Here is an 18,643-nt window from a genome sequence, read left to right as displayed (position 1 = left end):
AGGTAATATGCAAATTGACCATCACACCCTCCCACATGATGGCCGCCCCCATGTGGGCACAAGATGGCCGACACAAGATGGCCCGCAGGGGAGGGCAGTTGGGGGTGACCAGGCCTACAGGGGAGGGCAGTTAGGGTGACTGGGCTGGCAGGGGAGGGCAGTTGTGGGGGGACCAGGCCTGCAGGGGAGGTCAGTTAGGGGAGACCAGGCCAGCAGGGGAGGGCAGTTGGGGGGTGGCTGGCTGGCAGGGCAGGGCAGTTGTGGGCCATTGGGCCAGCAGGGAAGCAGTTAGGTGTCAATCAGGCTCACAGGGGAGTGGTTTAGGGCTGATCAGGCTGGCAGGCAGGCGAGCGGTTGGGAGCTAGCAGTCCCGGATTGTGAGAGGGATGTCCGACTGCCGGTTTAGGCCCGATCCCATGCAGGGATCGGGCCTAAACCGGCAGTCGGACATCCCCCAAGGGGTCCCAGATTGGTGAGGGTGCATGAATTTTGTGCACTGGGCCTCTAGTATTCATAGTATTCACTCAGGATCTAATTAGAGGCTTGGAAAATGGAGCTAAGAAAATTTGGCTTAAATTAAATTGACAAGAAATTTAAGTACTGAATATTTCATGTTCATTTTTTAAAATTTGTCAAGTCCTGGCCAGTGTGGTTCAGTTGATTGAGCATCGTCCTTTGCACCAAAAGGTCAGTGGTTCAATTCCTCTTCAGGGTACATGTCCAGGTTTGGGGTTTGATCCCTGGTCTGGGTGCTTATGGGAGGAAAGTGGTCACTGTTTCTTTCTCTCTTTCTCTCTCTCCCTTCCTCTCTCTCTAAAATAAATAAAAACATTTTAAAAAAGAAATTTGTTGATATATCTCAAAAAGAGAGAAATAAAAGCCAAAATGTCATACCATAATAAAATTCTCCTTGTTGGTACATCATTGGAATTTGGACTTCACTTTCATCATCTTTAGTGAAGGAAAAGGTTCTAGTATTTTCGGGTCTAAATTGTGACTTCCAGTTACCCTTGAAATAGACAGCATTGATGAGGGCCAGATGAGTGACAGCATCAAAATCTCTTGGGGATACCAAATCTTTCAACAGACCTATTCAGGAAAAATAAATGGATGAAAATTAATATTAAATTAGAAGATGAAAGGGGACCAAAGATTATCAAATTACCATCCAATAGAGTGATTCAGAAAAACTCTATACCATTACTAAATTTATAATACACTTTAAAAATACCTTACTTTCAAAGAAAAATGTTACACACACACACACACACACACACACAATTATAGCTTAAGGGCATCTAAAATAGCCACACCACCTAAAATAACACAAGTGTAGATACTTGCACCAACTGCAGAACTACTTGCAGAAGAATCTCAGGCTTCAACCCTTTCTAGTTGCAATGATGCATGTAACACTCAGTACAGAGTAAGCACTCAACAAATGATGCCAGGTTTATTCTTGAACATTGTACATGATTAAAATGTCATTCAATTCAACCATGCCCCCGTGTACATTGGATGTCTTTCTACCCAATATAACAACTGCTTTGACTAGGTAAAAACAGATAAGTGAAAGCCAATTTAACTTGTGATGCTTTATTTTTCTATCACATATATTCCTTTCTGAATCTATTTTGAAAGACACTGGGTCTTTGTTGATAAGTGTTTAAAAAGAGTTTGGAGCCCTAGCCAGTTTTGCTCAATGGATAGAGCGTCAGCCATTGGACTGAAGGGTCCCAGGTTCAATTCTGGTCAAGAGCACGTACCTAGGTTGCAGGCTCGATCCCTGGCTTTGTGGGGGCATGTGTGGGAGGCAAACAAAAGATGTGTCTCTCTCACATAGATATTTCTCTCTCTGTTTCGCTCCCTCTCTTCCACTCTCTCTAAAAATTAATGGAAAAATATCCTCAAGTGAGGGTTAACAAACAAACAAAAAAGTTTGGAAACAAACAGCTTTTAATAATTCAATCTATTCCAGGTAGATTAATATTCTTGATTTATTCTTTGAATGTTAAAAAAACAACATAAATTTCTTTTTCTTACATTTTAATCTCATAGTTGAAAGAGTGATTTTAGTGAGAGTAGTCATAGAGAAAAAGTAATATCATAGTGAAAAACATAGGACCAAATTTTGCTCTGTAATCTCTCATTTTATTAACTATTGTACTTCTGAGCTTACGAAGGTGTTTCAGTTTTGGGGGATTGGTAGGAATAGCACATGTCATCAGGGTTTTTTGTTGCTGTTTCAACATAAAATTTAATAGATTAACATTACTTGGGGAGTTTGACAATATGAATTAATTTAATGAACAGCTGTAGTAAACCTACATTAAATTTGGTCTCATTTTTTAGATTCTAATTTCATTTTTATGATAAAATTAGAAAATAAAATTATAAGATATGAAACATTTGGAAAACTGAAATACATTTAGAATACATGAATTAAAAATAAAATTTTAAATTCATACATCTCTTCCTAATTTCTCTCCATTTATTTGCGCTTAAAGTGGGCTGTTCTTTTTTTAAAGGAATCTTATACAATTTTTTGATTACCAATCAAGTCTTGTGAAGCCAACAAAAAAAAATCTTTAAACTCTGACTTTTAATTCTCTTATTTTATTTTAATCATAAGATAGCCACCACCAACTGTCATTCCAATCAGTATCTAATGTATTAAATAGCTCAAGCAAAGTTCCATACCATAGCCAAGATTACTACACAGGAAAAACCCATCAACTGGCGAGTGTTAATCTATCAGCATCAAAATTCTAGGCATGGCAAAAGACTATACTTATTTCTCAAATGTGTATTCATAAGCAGTGCTTCTAAAAAGACTTCAATCTATGTAGAATAATTATTAGATACTTAACTAAATTCTATATAATATACAAAATAGAAAAGGAATGAGGAGACAAATAATTTCAGGACTAAGGAGAGAGTCAAAACTAAGCTATTTGAGAAAGAAAAGAAGCAAATGACATACTATTTGTGTTATTCTCCACCCACTTATTGATGTGGTTGGCCACGGCAATATTTTGACCGAAGTCCACACGATTCACTTCCGCATTAAAATATTTTTTCATCATTTGCAAAAATTCATCATTGATGTGAAATTCATTTTGCACAAAGAGGGAACTGGCAATTTTCAGCACATACTGGCTCTTTTCAGCAGTGACCATGTTAGAAAAATCCTTCAAGAAAGAAAATTCTTCACCTGCAAAATGACATAGGGTAAGTTTAATAGTGGGACAAACAGAGAATGTACGGGCAGTAAAAACACAGCTAACGACCAAGGGGAAAAGAACTCGCTTATTCTCCACATTGACATGGTAAGGAAGTTCAATATTTCTGTGATTTCTAGATGTTCAAATTAACAGTTTTGAACTTTAGTGTTATCAACTGATATCATTTTTCATTTTAATCGATATCTTGGTAGAATCTATCAAGTAAAGATTTTTTGGTTGTTTACTTTCAAAGTACTTAGGTTACTTTCATTAAATTAGTCTTATGTTGATCAGAAATAAGAATTAAGTTTAATTTTCTAGTTTAAAAATTATTCCTTTAAATTTACTTTTACTAGACTTTTTTAAACCTTATAACTATAAAATCCTTTATAAATTGTTTTAGTTCTTAACTTTTAAATGAGTTAGTTTACATGTATATTAGAAACATTAAAATAGAAATCGTATACCATGTCAAACTGATTACAAAATACCTTTTGGCTACAAATTTTTTACTATATATAAGTCTTATAATAATGAAAACATGATTTTAAGCAAAAAAAAAAATCTGATATTCTTAGAGAATCATGTTTCTTTTCTTTGTAGCACTCATCACAGTTGTAAAGTTTCATTTACTTATATGATAATTAATTACATATGTCTCTCCATCTAGACTTAAAATTCAGAGCAAGAACCATGCTTGCTTTTGTTTATCACAATAAGATTTATTTAAATATTATTATTAATATATAATTTCTTTTAATTAACTCAGCCCGGGATGGAACCCAGAATTAACACCTTTCTTGAGTTTCCTAAAGTTTCTCGTAGCCATACCATATCAATGAGAATACTTTCTTGCTGTGTGAAATACTGCTGTCTCCGGCATAAGGCAACACAACTGAGCTAAAAGTTAAAGTTAAACCATCCTGTTTAACTTACCGTGTTTCAGCCTGTCATATCCCATTGAATGACGGATTTCTTTCAGGGTAGACCCTTGGGCCCCCAGTTCCATCAGTCCCATAGCAAGGGTGACGCTCAATGGAGAGAAAAGAATATTTTCATCTTCCCCAGTGGCTCGAAGGTGATTATACATAGTCACCGAGAACTCAGCAATGGTTTCATCAGGGAAAGTGGTCCCTACGGCCAAACTTTGCAGAAGCAGCAAAGAGAAGAGCCCAAGGAAAGCCATGTTGGAAGAGTTTCAATCCTGGAGAACAGTAATTTACATATTAATTATCTCAGGAAAATAAAGAGAGAACTATATATAGGAATTCTTTTTTAGTAAAGTTGTAAAGCAAACCCAAAGTTTTTAAACATATACAGTATTAATATCTCTATAACAAAAGCCCCATTAAAGGATATTTTGGAATGACCCTCCCTTTTGTTTTGCTTAATCCTTTCACCTTTTATATCCAGCACCACAATCTCCCCTTTCCTCTGACAGTTGTCAGTCTGTTCTTATAAGGAAGGTCCTGTTTTTCAAAAGTCAATTAATAGTCCATTGAATGAATAACATTGCTAAGTTCTGCGGATACCCTCAGAAACAAGATGACCCTGGCCCCCACCTTCATGGGTTAAGATTATGTATAGATACATATACAAGTAATGACAGGTTGTGTTTGTTGGGGGTAATCGATTCATGTTTCATAGCCTCAACATATGTATTTTGATCATAATTTTGAAACAGTTTACTCTAACTTATACAACACAACCTAGATCCAGGACAACTATAATGAAAACCAAGATATTCACAGGGTTTAAGATGAACTTGTGAAGTTAGGCATTTGGAAATGCCACTTGACTCATTCACTACAATTTTTAAAGGTAATGCACCATGCAGCTGGGCAACCAAGTGGTGGGACGAGATCAGACACACACCTGCCATGGGCCCATTGATTCAGCCCAGCTGCTGAACCCACAGGAAGTGGTAAAGTGGTAACCCAGAGAAAAGGCACATTTAGCACATTCTTGTTTGCTTTTTCTCTTACACGTTCGTTCCCTATGAGGCTGCCACTCCCAGTGAAAATCTCAGAGAGAGAAGAACCTCCTTTAAAAAAAAAATTCTTTATTGATTTCAGAGAGGAAGGGAAAGGGAGAGAGAGAGAGAGAGAGAGAGAGAGAGAGAGAGAGAGAGAGAGGGAAACATCAATGATGAGAGAGAATCATCGATTGGCTGCCTCCAGCATGTCCCCTACTGGGGATTGAGCCCACAAACTAAGCATGTGCCCTTGGCTGGAATCGAACCTGGGACCCTTCAGTCCACAGGCCAATGCTCAATATACTGAGCCAAACCAGCTAGGGCAACACTGTCCTTTTTATACTCAGGACAATGCTACCATGTCAGCTTATACCAACAAACCGGTGGTTCTACTTATATGAATATTTCTAAATATCAAGCTTATCTGGTTCTTTTTGTTGTTGTTTGTTTTGTTATTCCTCACCTGAGGATATTTTTCCATTTATTTATTTATTTGTTTGTTTGTTTGTTTATTGAGTGAAAGAGAGGGGGAGGGACAGTGAGAAACATGCATGTGAAAAAGACACATCAAATGGTTGCCTCCTGCACACACCCAACCAGGGCCGAGGAACCTGCAACCAAGGTATGTGCCCTTGACTGGAATCGAACCCGGGACACTTCAGTCCATGGGCCGATGCTCTATCCACTGAGCCAAACAGGCTAGGATGCTCATCTGGTTCTTGACCGATTTCTCTTGGGAAAAGAAAAGAAAGCAGTGTCAGTGCCCAATCTCTGAATAATATTTTTGCCTCTCAGCACATCAGTGTTCCAAAAGACTGGCACACACTGGGGATATGATTTCCTTGTAGCCTCACACGTTGTTTCCATAGGTCTCTGAAAGCTAAACTGCTTATTGAAACAATTAAGCTGCTTACTTATTATCCTATATAATAAAAGGGTAATATGCAAATTGACCAAAGGGTGGGATGATGCACACTGACCACCAGGGGGCAGACACTCAATGCAGGAGCTGCACCAGCCCGTAGGTCCTGATTACCAGATCGGAGCCTGCTGGCCAACCTCTCGATCCCTTCCCCTGGCCAGCAGGCTCCGATCGCCCGATGGGGAATGGGGAACCAGGGGTGGGTGGTGGTGGACATGGGTGGCGCCAGACCAAGGCCTCCGCTCCGCTGGTTGCCCCACACATATAGGGCAACTGGCATCGGGGGACGGGGCCGGCAAGTGGGTGGGATGGCCAACCTCTTGGTCTCTCCCCCGGCCAGCAGGCTCCAATCGCCCGATGGGGAATGGGGAATGGGGGGGTGGGTGGTGGCAGGGCCAGTGAGTGGGTGGGAATGGCCAACCTCTCAGCCCCTCCCCAGGCCAGCAGGCTCTAATCGGCCAGATGGTGAATAGGGAACTGGGGGGGGTGGGGTGGGGTGGGCAGCAGCTGGGGAAGATCGCCCTGATCACAGGTCAGGCCTAGGGACCATACCCATGCACAAATTTCATGTGTCGGGCCTCTAGTCTCTATATATAAAAGCCTAAGCAACTGAACGACCAAATGACCAAATAACCAAATGACCAGTCTCTATGACACGCACTGATCACCAGGGGGTAGACGCTCAAAGTGGAAGATGCTCCCTGGTGGTCAATGTGCTCCCATAGCCAACCTCCTGCAGTCCCTCCCCCCCCCCCCCGGGTGGCAGGCCTCAATCACTGGTGAGGCTGAGGGACCACCCCCATGCACGAATTTGTGCACTGGGCCTCGTGTGTGTGTGTGTGTGTGTGTGTGTGTGTGTGTGTGTGTGTGTTTTAACCATCATTAAAACAACATCTGAAGTGATGTTGAGCAAACACATTTGGAAAATTGTTTTTCAATTAGTATGAAATTTTAATAGTCCCCATTACTCAGTGAAGAGAGTGCACATACATTTAACTTAAGAGCAGTGTGTTTTCAACAGATGTTTGAGTCAGAGCTTTCTAATCAGTCCTGTAATATTTTAAATTTCAATGTTAGAGAACTGCCTGTTTAATTTGTAAGTCCTTCACATTTACGGTTTATTAGTAGTTTTAGATGTCAGTTCTCTTTGACTGAGAGGTTCCAAGTTTCTGCTCCCCTCAACCCCATTTTTAAAAATATGTATTTTTATTGATTTCAGAGAGGAAGGGAGAGGGAAAGAGAAATAGAAACATCAATTATGAGAAAGAATCATTGATTGGCTGCCTCCTGCAGACCCCATACCAGGGACTGAGCCTGAAACCCAGGCATGTGCCCTGACCAGGAATTGAACTATGACCTCCTGGTTCATAGGTCGACGTTCAATCTCTGAGCCATGCCAGCTGGGCTTGATAGTGTTCTCTTACTACCAGAAAGATACCCAAATAACTAATCCATGTTTGGGCTGCTAGAGGAATCCTGGAAAGAGCATCCATAGGTTGGTGAGAGGGCTCTTCCCAGAGCAGTGAGCAGCGGGCCACAGATTTACATGTTCTGCTAAGGAAACCAGGAACACTATGGCTGTGAATGGTGGGAGTTTGTCATGTCAGGAAACTCCTTGGTAAAGTCCTAAAGCACTCTGCTCTGAAAACACATAGATTATCCATAATTAAATGATCTCTCCTCCTTTTGAAGGTAAAATTCCCAGTGTGCAAGCAAAACAACCTCTACTCTCCTAGTCCAACCTTTCTGATACCACCTTTCTCATCCCTAATCCCTAGCCCCCTCACTTCTTCTGCCTCTGACTACTCTGAGTCTTTTCTTTTCTCCCAGGGGAGAGGGAAATATTTCCTTTCCTCCTTACACCTTCTAAGTGTAGTCATTCTCCACATACCTATTCCTGGCCTCCTCTCTGTAATGTTCTTCTCACTCCCACTGGTGAACTCTCAAAACAAAGATACTTATACTATTATCCAATCATGTTATTCCCAAGTATGTAACATTCTAGCTCTGGCTTTATTTTTATCTTAATTTCTGATGTGCATTGCAAATTGCTCTTGATATATTTAGTCTTTGACTCTTGCCAGCACTTCAAATTCAAGGTGGCACAAACAGGACTCTGTCATCAATCAAACCCATTCTTATTTTCTCTCTCTCTTAAAACATCAAAATCCTTGTCTCCTCTCCATCTCATTTCCCCTTACGTTCAATAAACTGTCAACACTTATTCCATACTGCAATCCTGTCACCTCTCCTGTCCATCATCCTGTGGCCATTCCCATGGCCATAGTGACAGCTCTTCCCTTTAATGCATTTTCAAGGACTCCACCAATAGCTCTCAGCCATCCTCTGAATCCCAGCTTACTGCCCTCTTCAACACAACACATGCATAGCCTCCAGGTGAATTGTCTGATGTACTGTTATGAACATGGATTCCTATATTAATAAAATCTTAGGATCTCTCTCATGCGTGTAGACTAAAGCTCACAATCTTTAGTCTCGAATATAACCTACTGCACCGTGATCCTGCATGACTTTCTCCCTACAACTCCCCTTTATGAATCCTGCAATCCTACCCAGATATCCTTTTCAAGTACATATCCCAGAATTTCCCTCTCCTGATGCTAGATTGCATAGTTTGGTTTCTAGAACTACTTCAACCTGATTTCATATGTTCAAATCCTAACCACTCCTTAAGGTTCTGCTCCACTTCCATTTCCTATATGAATATTCTTCTGGTTCTTCAGTTAAAACAATCCCCCACCCCCCCTGAAATCTTGGTACATTGTCTCTCTACCATAGCACGTACTGCTACTTTCTCTTATTACAGACTAGGGGCCCGGTGCACGAAATTCGTGCACTGGGTGTGTGTGTGGGGGGGAGTGTCCCTCAGCCCAGCCTGCCCCCTCTCACATACTGGGAGCCCTCAGGCGTTGACCCCCTTCACCCTCCAATCGCAGGATCGGCCCCTTGCCCAGGCCTGACGCCTCTGGCCTAGGCGTCCGGCCTGGGCAGCGGGGACCTGCAGTGGCAGCGGGGGGCGCCGCGATCGCGCGGACTCCGCCCCTGCCCCTGCAGGACGCCTCTGGCTGAGGCGTCCGGCCCGGGCAGCGGGGACCCGCAGCTGCAGCGGCCCGGTGATCGTGGGCTCCACTTTAGGCCCAGGCAAGGGGCCCCTAGCTCCCGGGACTGCCAGCTTCGACCGTGCCCAGTTCCCATCGCTGGCTCCACTCCTACTTCCTGCTATCACTGGCCAGGGCGGAAAAGGCGCCTGATTCTCCGATCATGGCTGGGGGGCCTTGCCCCCCAGCTCTTTTTTTTTTTTTTTTTATTGCTTAAAGTATTACAAAGGGTATTACATATGTATCCATTTTATCCCCCCGCCCTAGACAGTCCCCTAGCCTCCCCTATCACCCAGTGTCTTATGTCCATTGGTTATGCTTATATGCATGCATACAAGTCCTTTAGTTGATCTCTTACCCCCCTACCTCCTGCCCCCCAACCCTCCCCGGCCTTCCCGCTGCAGTTTGACAATCTGTTTGAGGCAGCTCTGCCTCTGTATCTATTATTGTTCAAAAGTTTATAATGGTCTCTATTGTCCATGAATGAGTGAGATCATGTGGTATTTTTCCTTTATTGACTGGCTTATTTCACTTAGCATAATGCTCTCCAGTTCCATCCATGACGTTGCAAATGGTAAGAGTTCCTTCCTTTTTACAGCAGCATAGTATTCCATCGTGTAGATGTACCACAGTTTTCTAATCCATTCATCTACTGATTGCCCCCCAGCTCTTAGCTCCCCCCTGGGTTTCCGATCACTGTCAGTGGCAGGGGGCTTCTTCCTGCTTTCCCTGCATTGTGCCTACATATGCAAATTAACCGCCATCTTGTTGGCAGTTAACTGCCAATCTTGTTGGCAGTTAACTGCCAATCTTAGTTGGCAGTTAATTTGCATATAGCCCTGATTAGCCAATGAAAAGGGTATCGTCATACGCCAATTACCATTTTTCTCTTTTATTATATAGGGTAATTCCGTACATGCATCATTTCTTTTCCTACACTTTATGAAGGCACAAATGGAAATACATTCATTTTGTATATCTTAAGATAATCAGGTAATCAGAATAAGCACCTAATGCATTACATATAGTAGTTGCCAAATAAATATTTACTGAATTAATAGAGTATGAGATATAAAGATCCACAATGCTGCATTAGAAAGAACAGCAAGAGTAGCTGTTGCTTCTAAATTCCTGAGGCTAATTTAATCTGAGCCCAAAGGTAGTAGCTCATTTCCACTTTTTATTCCTTTTGATAAAGTGTTTCCTTATTGAGTCTGAGACCATCTTTCCAGCCTGACAAAGTGGCACTGTCAGTAATGCTGGCATAATTCAATGGCTGGACATGGGATGCATTAACAAACAAGTGCACCACCTTGAAAAATCACAAAAGGTGCTACCCAAATGTTGCTGTATTAACATTAGTCTACAAAATGCCAGAGCTCCACTATTAATCATAATAACACACTCCAAAATGAGTTACTTTCACTTAGAGCATTATTTTGTAGATTCATTATTTTCAAGCTTCTGTATAAAATGCCTTTGCATAAAAACAAGGATCTGCAGATCCTAGAATAGTAGACAGTGCTGTTGTGCTAGAAAAGGCAGAAATAGCTACACTGTAAATAAACTGCCATTAATTCTTGCATTTCTCTTCTCCGTTGCCCATGGTAGGGTAAGTTGTGGGCATTGTGTGCATGCATACTGCTTTAGAAAACACTTTATTGAAACAGGTCAGGAAGTAAATCTTGTAAATGAGGTCTGAGGAGTCATAAAACTAAAAGATAGCACAATAAAAAGATGGTCTTTTTAAAACTCCCCTAGTATCCTTATTTATAGAGATGGATTATTCATAAATGCAACTTGCTTTGTTTTGGGGAACCCAGTTATTTGATATAAAAATTGTTTCAAATTGTGAGTTGAGAAAAAAAGGTTTTCTTATGCAGCTGAGAAATATGGCTGAAGAAAGTCATTTTCCCAGCAAAACGAACACAAACTACAAACTACAGCCATAGGAAATAATTAAGAGAGATGCCTAATTCAAGAACACTGTCTTGAAACCCTTTGGCCCATTAATTCTCAGAGTTTTGCATGTAAAGGACTACTAATTTTTTTAAATTGAAGGAACCAATATAGGGATGCTAAATTTTTATTTTACCAAGTAAATACATTGGGATGGAGGCAAAATAATAATAATAATGATAATAATAATAAAAGAACAAACTCACCAGTCACAGAAAAGAATGAACATTTCACCATAAAAATTAGACAGTCCTTTAAAGTGGATATATTTGAATTCATGAAGTTTCACTCCCTTCTCCACTGCCACCCCCATGGTTTAGCACTTGGTGCCTGGAAACCACTGTTGTAACTCTGGTTAGCAATAGCTCACTTGGTGAAATTTGGAACAGGTTGAAGTCTCCAGGACTTTGTTTCCTGATTTACTAAGAGAAAGGGTTAACCTAGGTCAGCCAAGAAGCTGATAAATTTGTTAAAGAACCTGTCACATATGGACCAAAAAAGAGTCATTACCTTCTAAAACAATCTGTATTTTAGCAATCTGTAATTTAGCTAATTTCCTCAATTCTATCATGCATGATGTTCTTTCCCACCACTAATTTTAACTTCTGTGAAATTGGAATAAATCTTGCAATCAATGTCCAAAGAAATCAGCTATTCCTCAGAGAGACAAGCTGTGACACTGTTGTCATTTCCTGTGTAAGTGTCATAGCCTGGACAAATGTGAAGTTTCAGCTGCTGCTTATCGTTGATTCCTCATTTGACTTATTTCCATTGGCACTGCCTTCCACTGTGGAGTTTTTGCTAAACTTGGATCTAGAATTGTCCTCAAAGGACTGTACTATAATGGCAGCACTGAAAAGAAAAAGGACCACATATGCAGAAGAGAACAGAAAGGTAGGTGTAAATTTATTGTAAGTTATGCACCAACTTGAGAAATGAACCAACTGATTTTCTTATAAAACAACACCCAAATGTTTTACAAAGGTTCCAAGAATAGAAGACATAGGCAAGTAGATGAATTTGTGCCAGAGATAAATCTCTTGTTCTCAGGATATATATACAAAATAACTTTCTGTTGGACATCAAGTAGCACAATTTTAAAGGCAGAAGAATTTGCCAAATCTCTCAAAATAAATCAGTGTTTTGAAAGCGAGAAAGGTGAAGGAGCCAGGCATGCTTTGTGAAAGACTATCACACAGTTATTAAACTGTCAAAAGCTTCCTGATAACTTTCTAAATTAGCTGTATAAATGTGTGGTGGGTAAGGGTGTGGGGAAGATTAGTAAGTTATGAAATGGAAATGTAGAGAATACACTGAAGACATACTTTGGAATTACTTAAGATTATGTGTTTAATCACAAAGGTGCTAAAAGGTTTTCATCAGGAAATCCATTATGAAAAGTAGCATGTCATAAGATAAATGATGGCCAAAAGTGAATCAGAAGGATGTTGAGAAGGCTCAAAGTTTGGTTATTAAGGGCATAATATGTTAGGGTCTGAATAAATATACTTCATTGTGCTATTTTCAAAAAGAACTATACATTTTTCCCTTTAAAATGTTTCTTCCAAAAAAGGTGTTACTAAGTTGAGATGTGTCTTAGAATGAAGGGGTTAGAACCAAAGAAATAAAGGCTACAAGGAGGTTTAATTCTATAATCTCGACATCTATAAAATTATTATATACATGATTTAATCCTTTCATCTTTTTCTCTTTCTTTGGCTTCTCCTTCCAGCTATCTAGACCACTGTGACCCTTCCCATACTCTCTTACACTTGTCAATAAAATATATCTTTATAATCTGTTTCCTGTTTATTGAATCAAGCAAAAAGCTCACCAGGTATCTCTCAAACAAGAAAGAAATGGCCAGATAAATCAAAGGTACAGAACTATGAGAGAAAGTAACCTATAAATATTTAATTTACCAGAAAAAAAATTATGAAAGACTTGGAAATGGACCAAGATGACTACCAGGTCATGAAAAACGATGTATTATCTAGAACATACCATTCCAGGCTATCAGACTCTATGGGTTTGGGACCCTTCATTATCTTTGAACAATATTACAACTATCTAAGTCTCAGATAATTGATAGTGATGCAAATGATTCTTGTCCATAAAAATTAAATTGTACATGTATGGTTAAATGCAATTGATTATTGTCCTGTGGATACTGACCAGTTTTGCATCTGTTAAGCAAATGTATTCAGTATTCCTGATGGATTTATATTTCAACTGCTTTTTGAATTCTCTCATGAGAATTAACATCTTATTGGTTGTCTCAATAATTAATGAACTAAATAAAATCTTTTCATTTTTATAATTTTATATTTGTGTGAGAAGATTATAAACCTTTTAAAAATAATTATCCTTTAAATTTTTAAAGTTAAAATTTTTCTTTCAAGAAACACTTATTTTCATGGGAAACTCAAGTAATCAGAGTAGAAAAGAACTGAAATATTAGCCTTTTCTAAATCACTGAATATTCCTTAATTATTGGTTCAATTGGTAATGTGCCAGTGGTACTCCAAAAAGATTTGGAGTAGTACTCTGTGGCTTGGAATTACTGATCACAGAGCAGCTAGCACTGAGCTAGCTACATGCCTATAGTTCTTGGGAATTTTGCAAGCATCCAAGAGTAAGTTTAGGACTGGAAGAGTCTATGGTGGCCCGCTCATTTAGGAACTAACCAGTCCTGGAAATGTTGAAAAACAACAGAGGGAAGATGTAGTGCTAAAATTCCATAGTCTTTCTAAAATGCTTTGGCATATATGAATATATTGTCTGAACTCCTCAGCCTCAAGAGGAGGTTCATTGAAATGAAGACGAATTGTGACTTAGAAGATTCTGTTTTTGGTGGTACCCAAGGCTTCCGAGTAGCTTCTGAGTTTTCACAGTAGCCCCCGTGGGACACATCTAATAAGAAGCCAGGGTCATAGACCTTCAAGAACATTTCACAGCAAAGATAACCTCTTGGAAAATTGTTTTGACTCAATAACTAGATGCTGAATAAATAAATCTCTGGCTAAATCTTTTCCCACTATAGGCCATAAGAAAATTCTCAAATTAAAAGCCAAAATTCTTGATTACCCTGTGTCCTTCAAAAATATTAGAAGAATGTGGCCCAACAGAACTTTCTGTGATGATAGAAATATTACATATGTATACTTGCCACTGGTGGCTATGGGGTACTTGTAATGTGGCTTAGTGCAAGTGAGAAACAAGAATTTTAATTTTATTTAATATTACTTAATGTGCCGAAACCGGTTTGGCTCAGTGGATAGAGTGTCGGCCTGCGGACTGAGGGGTCCCGGGTTCGATTCCGGTCAGGGGCATGTACCTGGGTTGCGGGCACATCCCCCAGTAGGGGGTGTGCAGGAGGCAGCTGATCGATGTTTCTCTCTCATCGATGTTTCTAGCTCTCTATCTCTCTCCCTTCCTCTCTGTAAAAAATCAATAAAATATATTTAAAAAAAAATATTACTTAATGTAAATAGCCACCTATGGCTAGTGGTTGTCATATTTGATGGTGCAGGGCTGGTAGAAGGCTAAACAGATCTATTCTTCATAACACTGGTTCTTGACCAAGTAGCCCATCATGCAAGTGTTTAAAACAGACAGTGAAAAATTAGTAGCATGAACTCCACAAAAGATGTCTCCTTACCTAAGATGTTTTATTGAGAACCATATTCCCTTTCTTCAGGAGATCTCAACTGATAAAGAGGCTCTATTTGGAATTCCGAGGGCTTTTGGTTAAAGCTGGTGATTACTGGGGCAAATAAAAATGCCAACCAGAAGCAGTGAGCTGGTAGGTCCCCATCCCTCCTGCAAATGTGATTTGAACTTTCCATAAAATGGTAATGAGTAATTCTGTTTGGCACAATCCTGGAGCTTTTGTGCTTGCCAATGAATGATTTCCTTTGGAATACTGTCAGGAGAGCTAAACAAGTGACACACCAGCCCCAAGGCAAAATTCAATGAGTAGTTTCAGAGAGACCTGTTAAAAAGTCATCATCAATCAAGGTCATGTGTGGCCCAAGGCCATTTTGGAACTAAGCCAGTCATTAATGGTTTTAGCTTGCCCATTAATGTTGGAAGAAATCTATACTAATAGCTCTCTTCCCCAGCCTGTGTGCTTAGCTGTTTACAAGACTGTAGCATGTTCCTACCCAGACCCTCATTTTAAAGGTGAGGAAACAGTCATTTGTATTGAACAACTTCTTGTATACAAAGGATGTTTAATGAGCTACTATATATGCTAAAAATGATAAAACTCAAAGATGAATGCAATGCCTAGAATTGCATTCATTCATTCATTCATTCATTCATTCAATAAAGACGTGTCCTTGCCAACTACATATCAGCCCAGTGCTAGGTGCTAGGGTCCAGAGAGAACAGGACAGCACAAGATATATGCCTTTTTGGTATTTCCCTTTATGAGTTAGGTGTACATTGTTTAAAAAGATATCTGACTTTTCATCCAGAGTCTTAAAAAAGTACTGGATTTTCTAATCTTGTAATATTGAAATGGCACTTGTAAAATAAAGTTTTAAAAAGTTGGCTGGATCCCAGAAAATCTAAAAATACCCAGATGTAAAGGCAGTTTCTCAATTATTTTGCTAATGGTGGGAGTAGCAGCCTGACTCACCTTCCAACCATTCACTAATGCTTGAGTGTATCCTGAAGGGCTGGGGAATGAGGTAAAATATTCAGAGAGGTTATTCAGTGTACAAACCTAAAGAAAAAAATTTCTCACAGAAAGATGTTCAGAGTATTCAACGCCAGCTTTGCATAGTGAGAACTGTACAGTGAGAACACTTTGCGTAGTGAGAACACTGTTGTAAGGTGATGGTACCCTGAGAGGAGAGTGGTAGTCAGGGCTGTTGGCCAAAGTGTATGTGTCTCAGCTACTCAGTATGTATATTTGTATTTATATCAATTATTATATTATATTTATTTATATTAAGTTACATTTGGGTTATATTTACTGTGTTTCTGTCTTGTCTTCCTTTAATTTTTGGATTCTATATCTCCCCACTATAACGCAGCCCTCATAGCTGTTGCTATTCTGCTCCTTTAGCTTTACCCTCTTCCCTGATTTTATATGATCATGTGTAGAATTTGAGGACATCCTGAAACTCTCCTGAGATGATATGTATAGGTTCACTTTGCCTCAGTGTCTACTGAGACCACACAAAACTATTCTCTTATCTTAGGTAACAACTATATTTCCAAGATCTGAGTGCTCTTTCAGTAAAATGGTTTAGGCTCAAGGGATTCTGAACCAAGGTAAATAAGAAAGGTTATTAATATTAGGTCTAATCTTATGAATTACCATTTTTGTAAGTCACAGTGGTCAATTATGGGCAAATTCCTATGCTTCAACCTACTGCTTACTGAGCATTCACTGTGTGCCAGGCTGAAGAATAGACTCTCATATGCTGTTTTTGCTCACTTATATTTCATACAGTTGTTTCAATGTTTTCAGAATTCACAATAGCTCATATTTTAAAAACACATACTAATTAAGAAATTTGGAAAACATGATATTATTATGATTTCCTCAGAATGCTTTTCACCTTGTTTAGAAATGCTAGAAACTGACAGAAGAAACTCTCTAAGTGATAAAAACAACTACCTAAATTAGGTGGCTCTTTCTTTAAAAGAAAACACACACACACACACACACACACACACACATAAAATACTCGAGGCTCACCCTTACTGTCCCCTGGGGAAATGAAGTTACATACATTACTTTTTTGAACGGTTCTTTGCAGGATTGTAGACCACAGGGAAAGCGAAAGTGAGAACGTGTCAAAAATAATTTTACTACGTTGTTTTTCAATGTTCCTATAAACTTAAAACACAAATTTTCCCTGAGAGTGAGGGATGTATTAATGCTACCCTAAAAATATCCACCTGTTAACTCTATTTATAAACCTGCCACACCCACTGTAATCGGGGATTTCTAAAAGAAGCTTTGGTTTCCTCTTCCTGTTCATCACTGTGAATGACTGAAAAGGTCACCTGCGATTTTTATTGCAGAGTGTGGGCAATCAAGAAAAACGTAAGTAGATAAAAAGGCTCTGTGAAAGTATTCTGGTTACATTTCTCTGTAATGTTCAGAACCACATGTGCAATATAGTAACACCTTTAGGAAGTGTGTAGAAAGATAAATCAAGGAAATCAACCAATTTTAATGTTGGTTTGGAAAAAATGGGGAGGGGAGAGTATACCTCTCTCCGAAAGGCAAAGTTTAAACCACTCCAAACAGTAATCAACGACTCTTAGGTTCATCGATCTGGAGAGAAATGGATTTAATTATTTTCTTCTGAATCTCTTCCAAGTTTAACAGTCTTCAATGACAGGAAATTGTCCCATATTGTCCTTTATTAATCTCCTTAGAGCAGTTTAAGGCTTTTCCATCATTGGACAGGTAAAACGGGAAGGATATTTTATGGATCTCATATTGTGAGCACCAGCGCTCACGGCCCAGCACACCATTAAGGTGCATTGCTCTCCTTAGTTCACTGAAGGATTTCAGAAGAGTCACGGTGAAGTGCAGGCAAGGATGTTGGCTTTTCATTTTGCTTCTTGTGGGCTGCTGCTTACAAGTCTTAAACATTATCAAAAGTTAAAGCTATTGTGTTACAGAAATTTCAGAGAATATATTTATGACTCCAAGATATGTGTCAGAGTCTATATTGGAGATGAGACTTGTCTAAACATAAATTGAATACAATTAAATCCTTATCTCAACTTGTTTTAAAAATGCAGATAACTGGCCTTGCAGAGACTGACTGAACTATGGGCATTAGGTTGGTTGTAAGCCTCACAGATTTTATGCTGTACTAGATCTATAGATCTGTATTTTAATTACACAGTTTTATAGATTCAATAAGAAAAACAGCCCAGCTAGTGTGGCTCAGTGTCTGAGTGTCAACTTATGAACAAGGAGGTCATGGTTCCATTCCTGGTCAGGGCATATGTCCGGGTTTGCAGGCTCAATCCCCAGTGTGGGGCATGCAGGAGACAGCTGATCAATGATTTTCTCTCATCATTCATGTTTCTATCTCTATCTCTCCTTTACTCTCTGAAATCAATAAAATGTATTTTTTTAAAAAGAAAAACAATGAGAGTCAAAGCTCAGCTAGAGACAAGTGCAAGAGAGGCAGCCCAAGTAGGAGGGGATGGATACCTGTCGTTCACTCTCACTTCTAGTGTTGCTTAGGAGTCCACATGTGCGTGGCTGGAGCTGGAAGCAGGGAATTATTAATACAATTCAAGAACGTGATAGGAACACCTAAGTTTCAAACTGAAAAAAGAAATTTTTCCTATAAAATATATTTCTTTTGACTTCAATTTTTACCCCAGAGACCAATTCTAGAGCTGAACTAATATAATGGACCAGGCATCTAGACATAATACAAATTAGCTGATCTTC

At 39.4% G+C, this 18,643-nt stretch overlaps 1 protein-coding gene across 2 annotated transcripts in view; it reads right to left on the bottom strand.

The window, feature by feature from the left end:
- Positions 1-18,643, bottom strand: part of SERPINI1 (serpin family I member 1) — an 81,718-nt gene that overhangs the window by 25,884 nt on the left and 37,191 nt on the right. For both annotated transcript variants that reach the window (XM_059686961.1, XM_059686960.1), the window contains exons 2-4: positions 4,161-4,428; positions 2,984-3,214; positions 895-1,089 (exon numbers count right to left, since the gene is read on the bottom strand). In XM_059686961.1, the coding sequence (XP_059542944.1) occupies positions 895-1,089; positions 2,984-3,214; positions 4,161-4,410 (676 nt within the window). In that variant the 5' untranslated portion in view covers positions 4,411-4,428. The remainder of the gene's footprint in view (positions 1-894; positions 1,090-2,983; positions 3,215-4,160; positions 4,429-18,643) is intronic.

The sequence above is a fragment of the Myotis daubentonii genome, chromosome 3, assembly GCF_963259705.1.
Source record: "Myotis daubentonii chromosome 3, mMyoDau2.1, whole genome shotgun sequence".
Taxonomy (NCBI): domain Eukaryota; kingdom Metazoa; phylum Chordata; class Mammalia; order Chiroptera; family Vespertilionidae; genus Myotis; species Myotis daubentonii.
The sequence above is the reverse complement of the archived record's forward strand: the minus strand, read 5'-3'. Positions and strand labels throughout refer to the sequence as shown.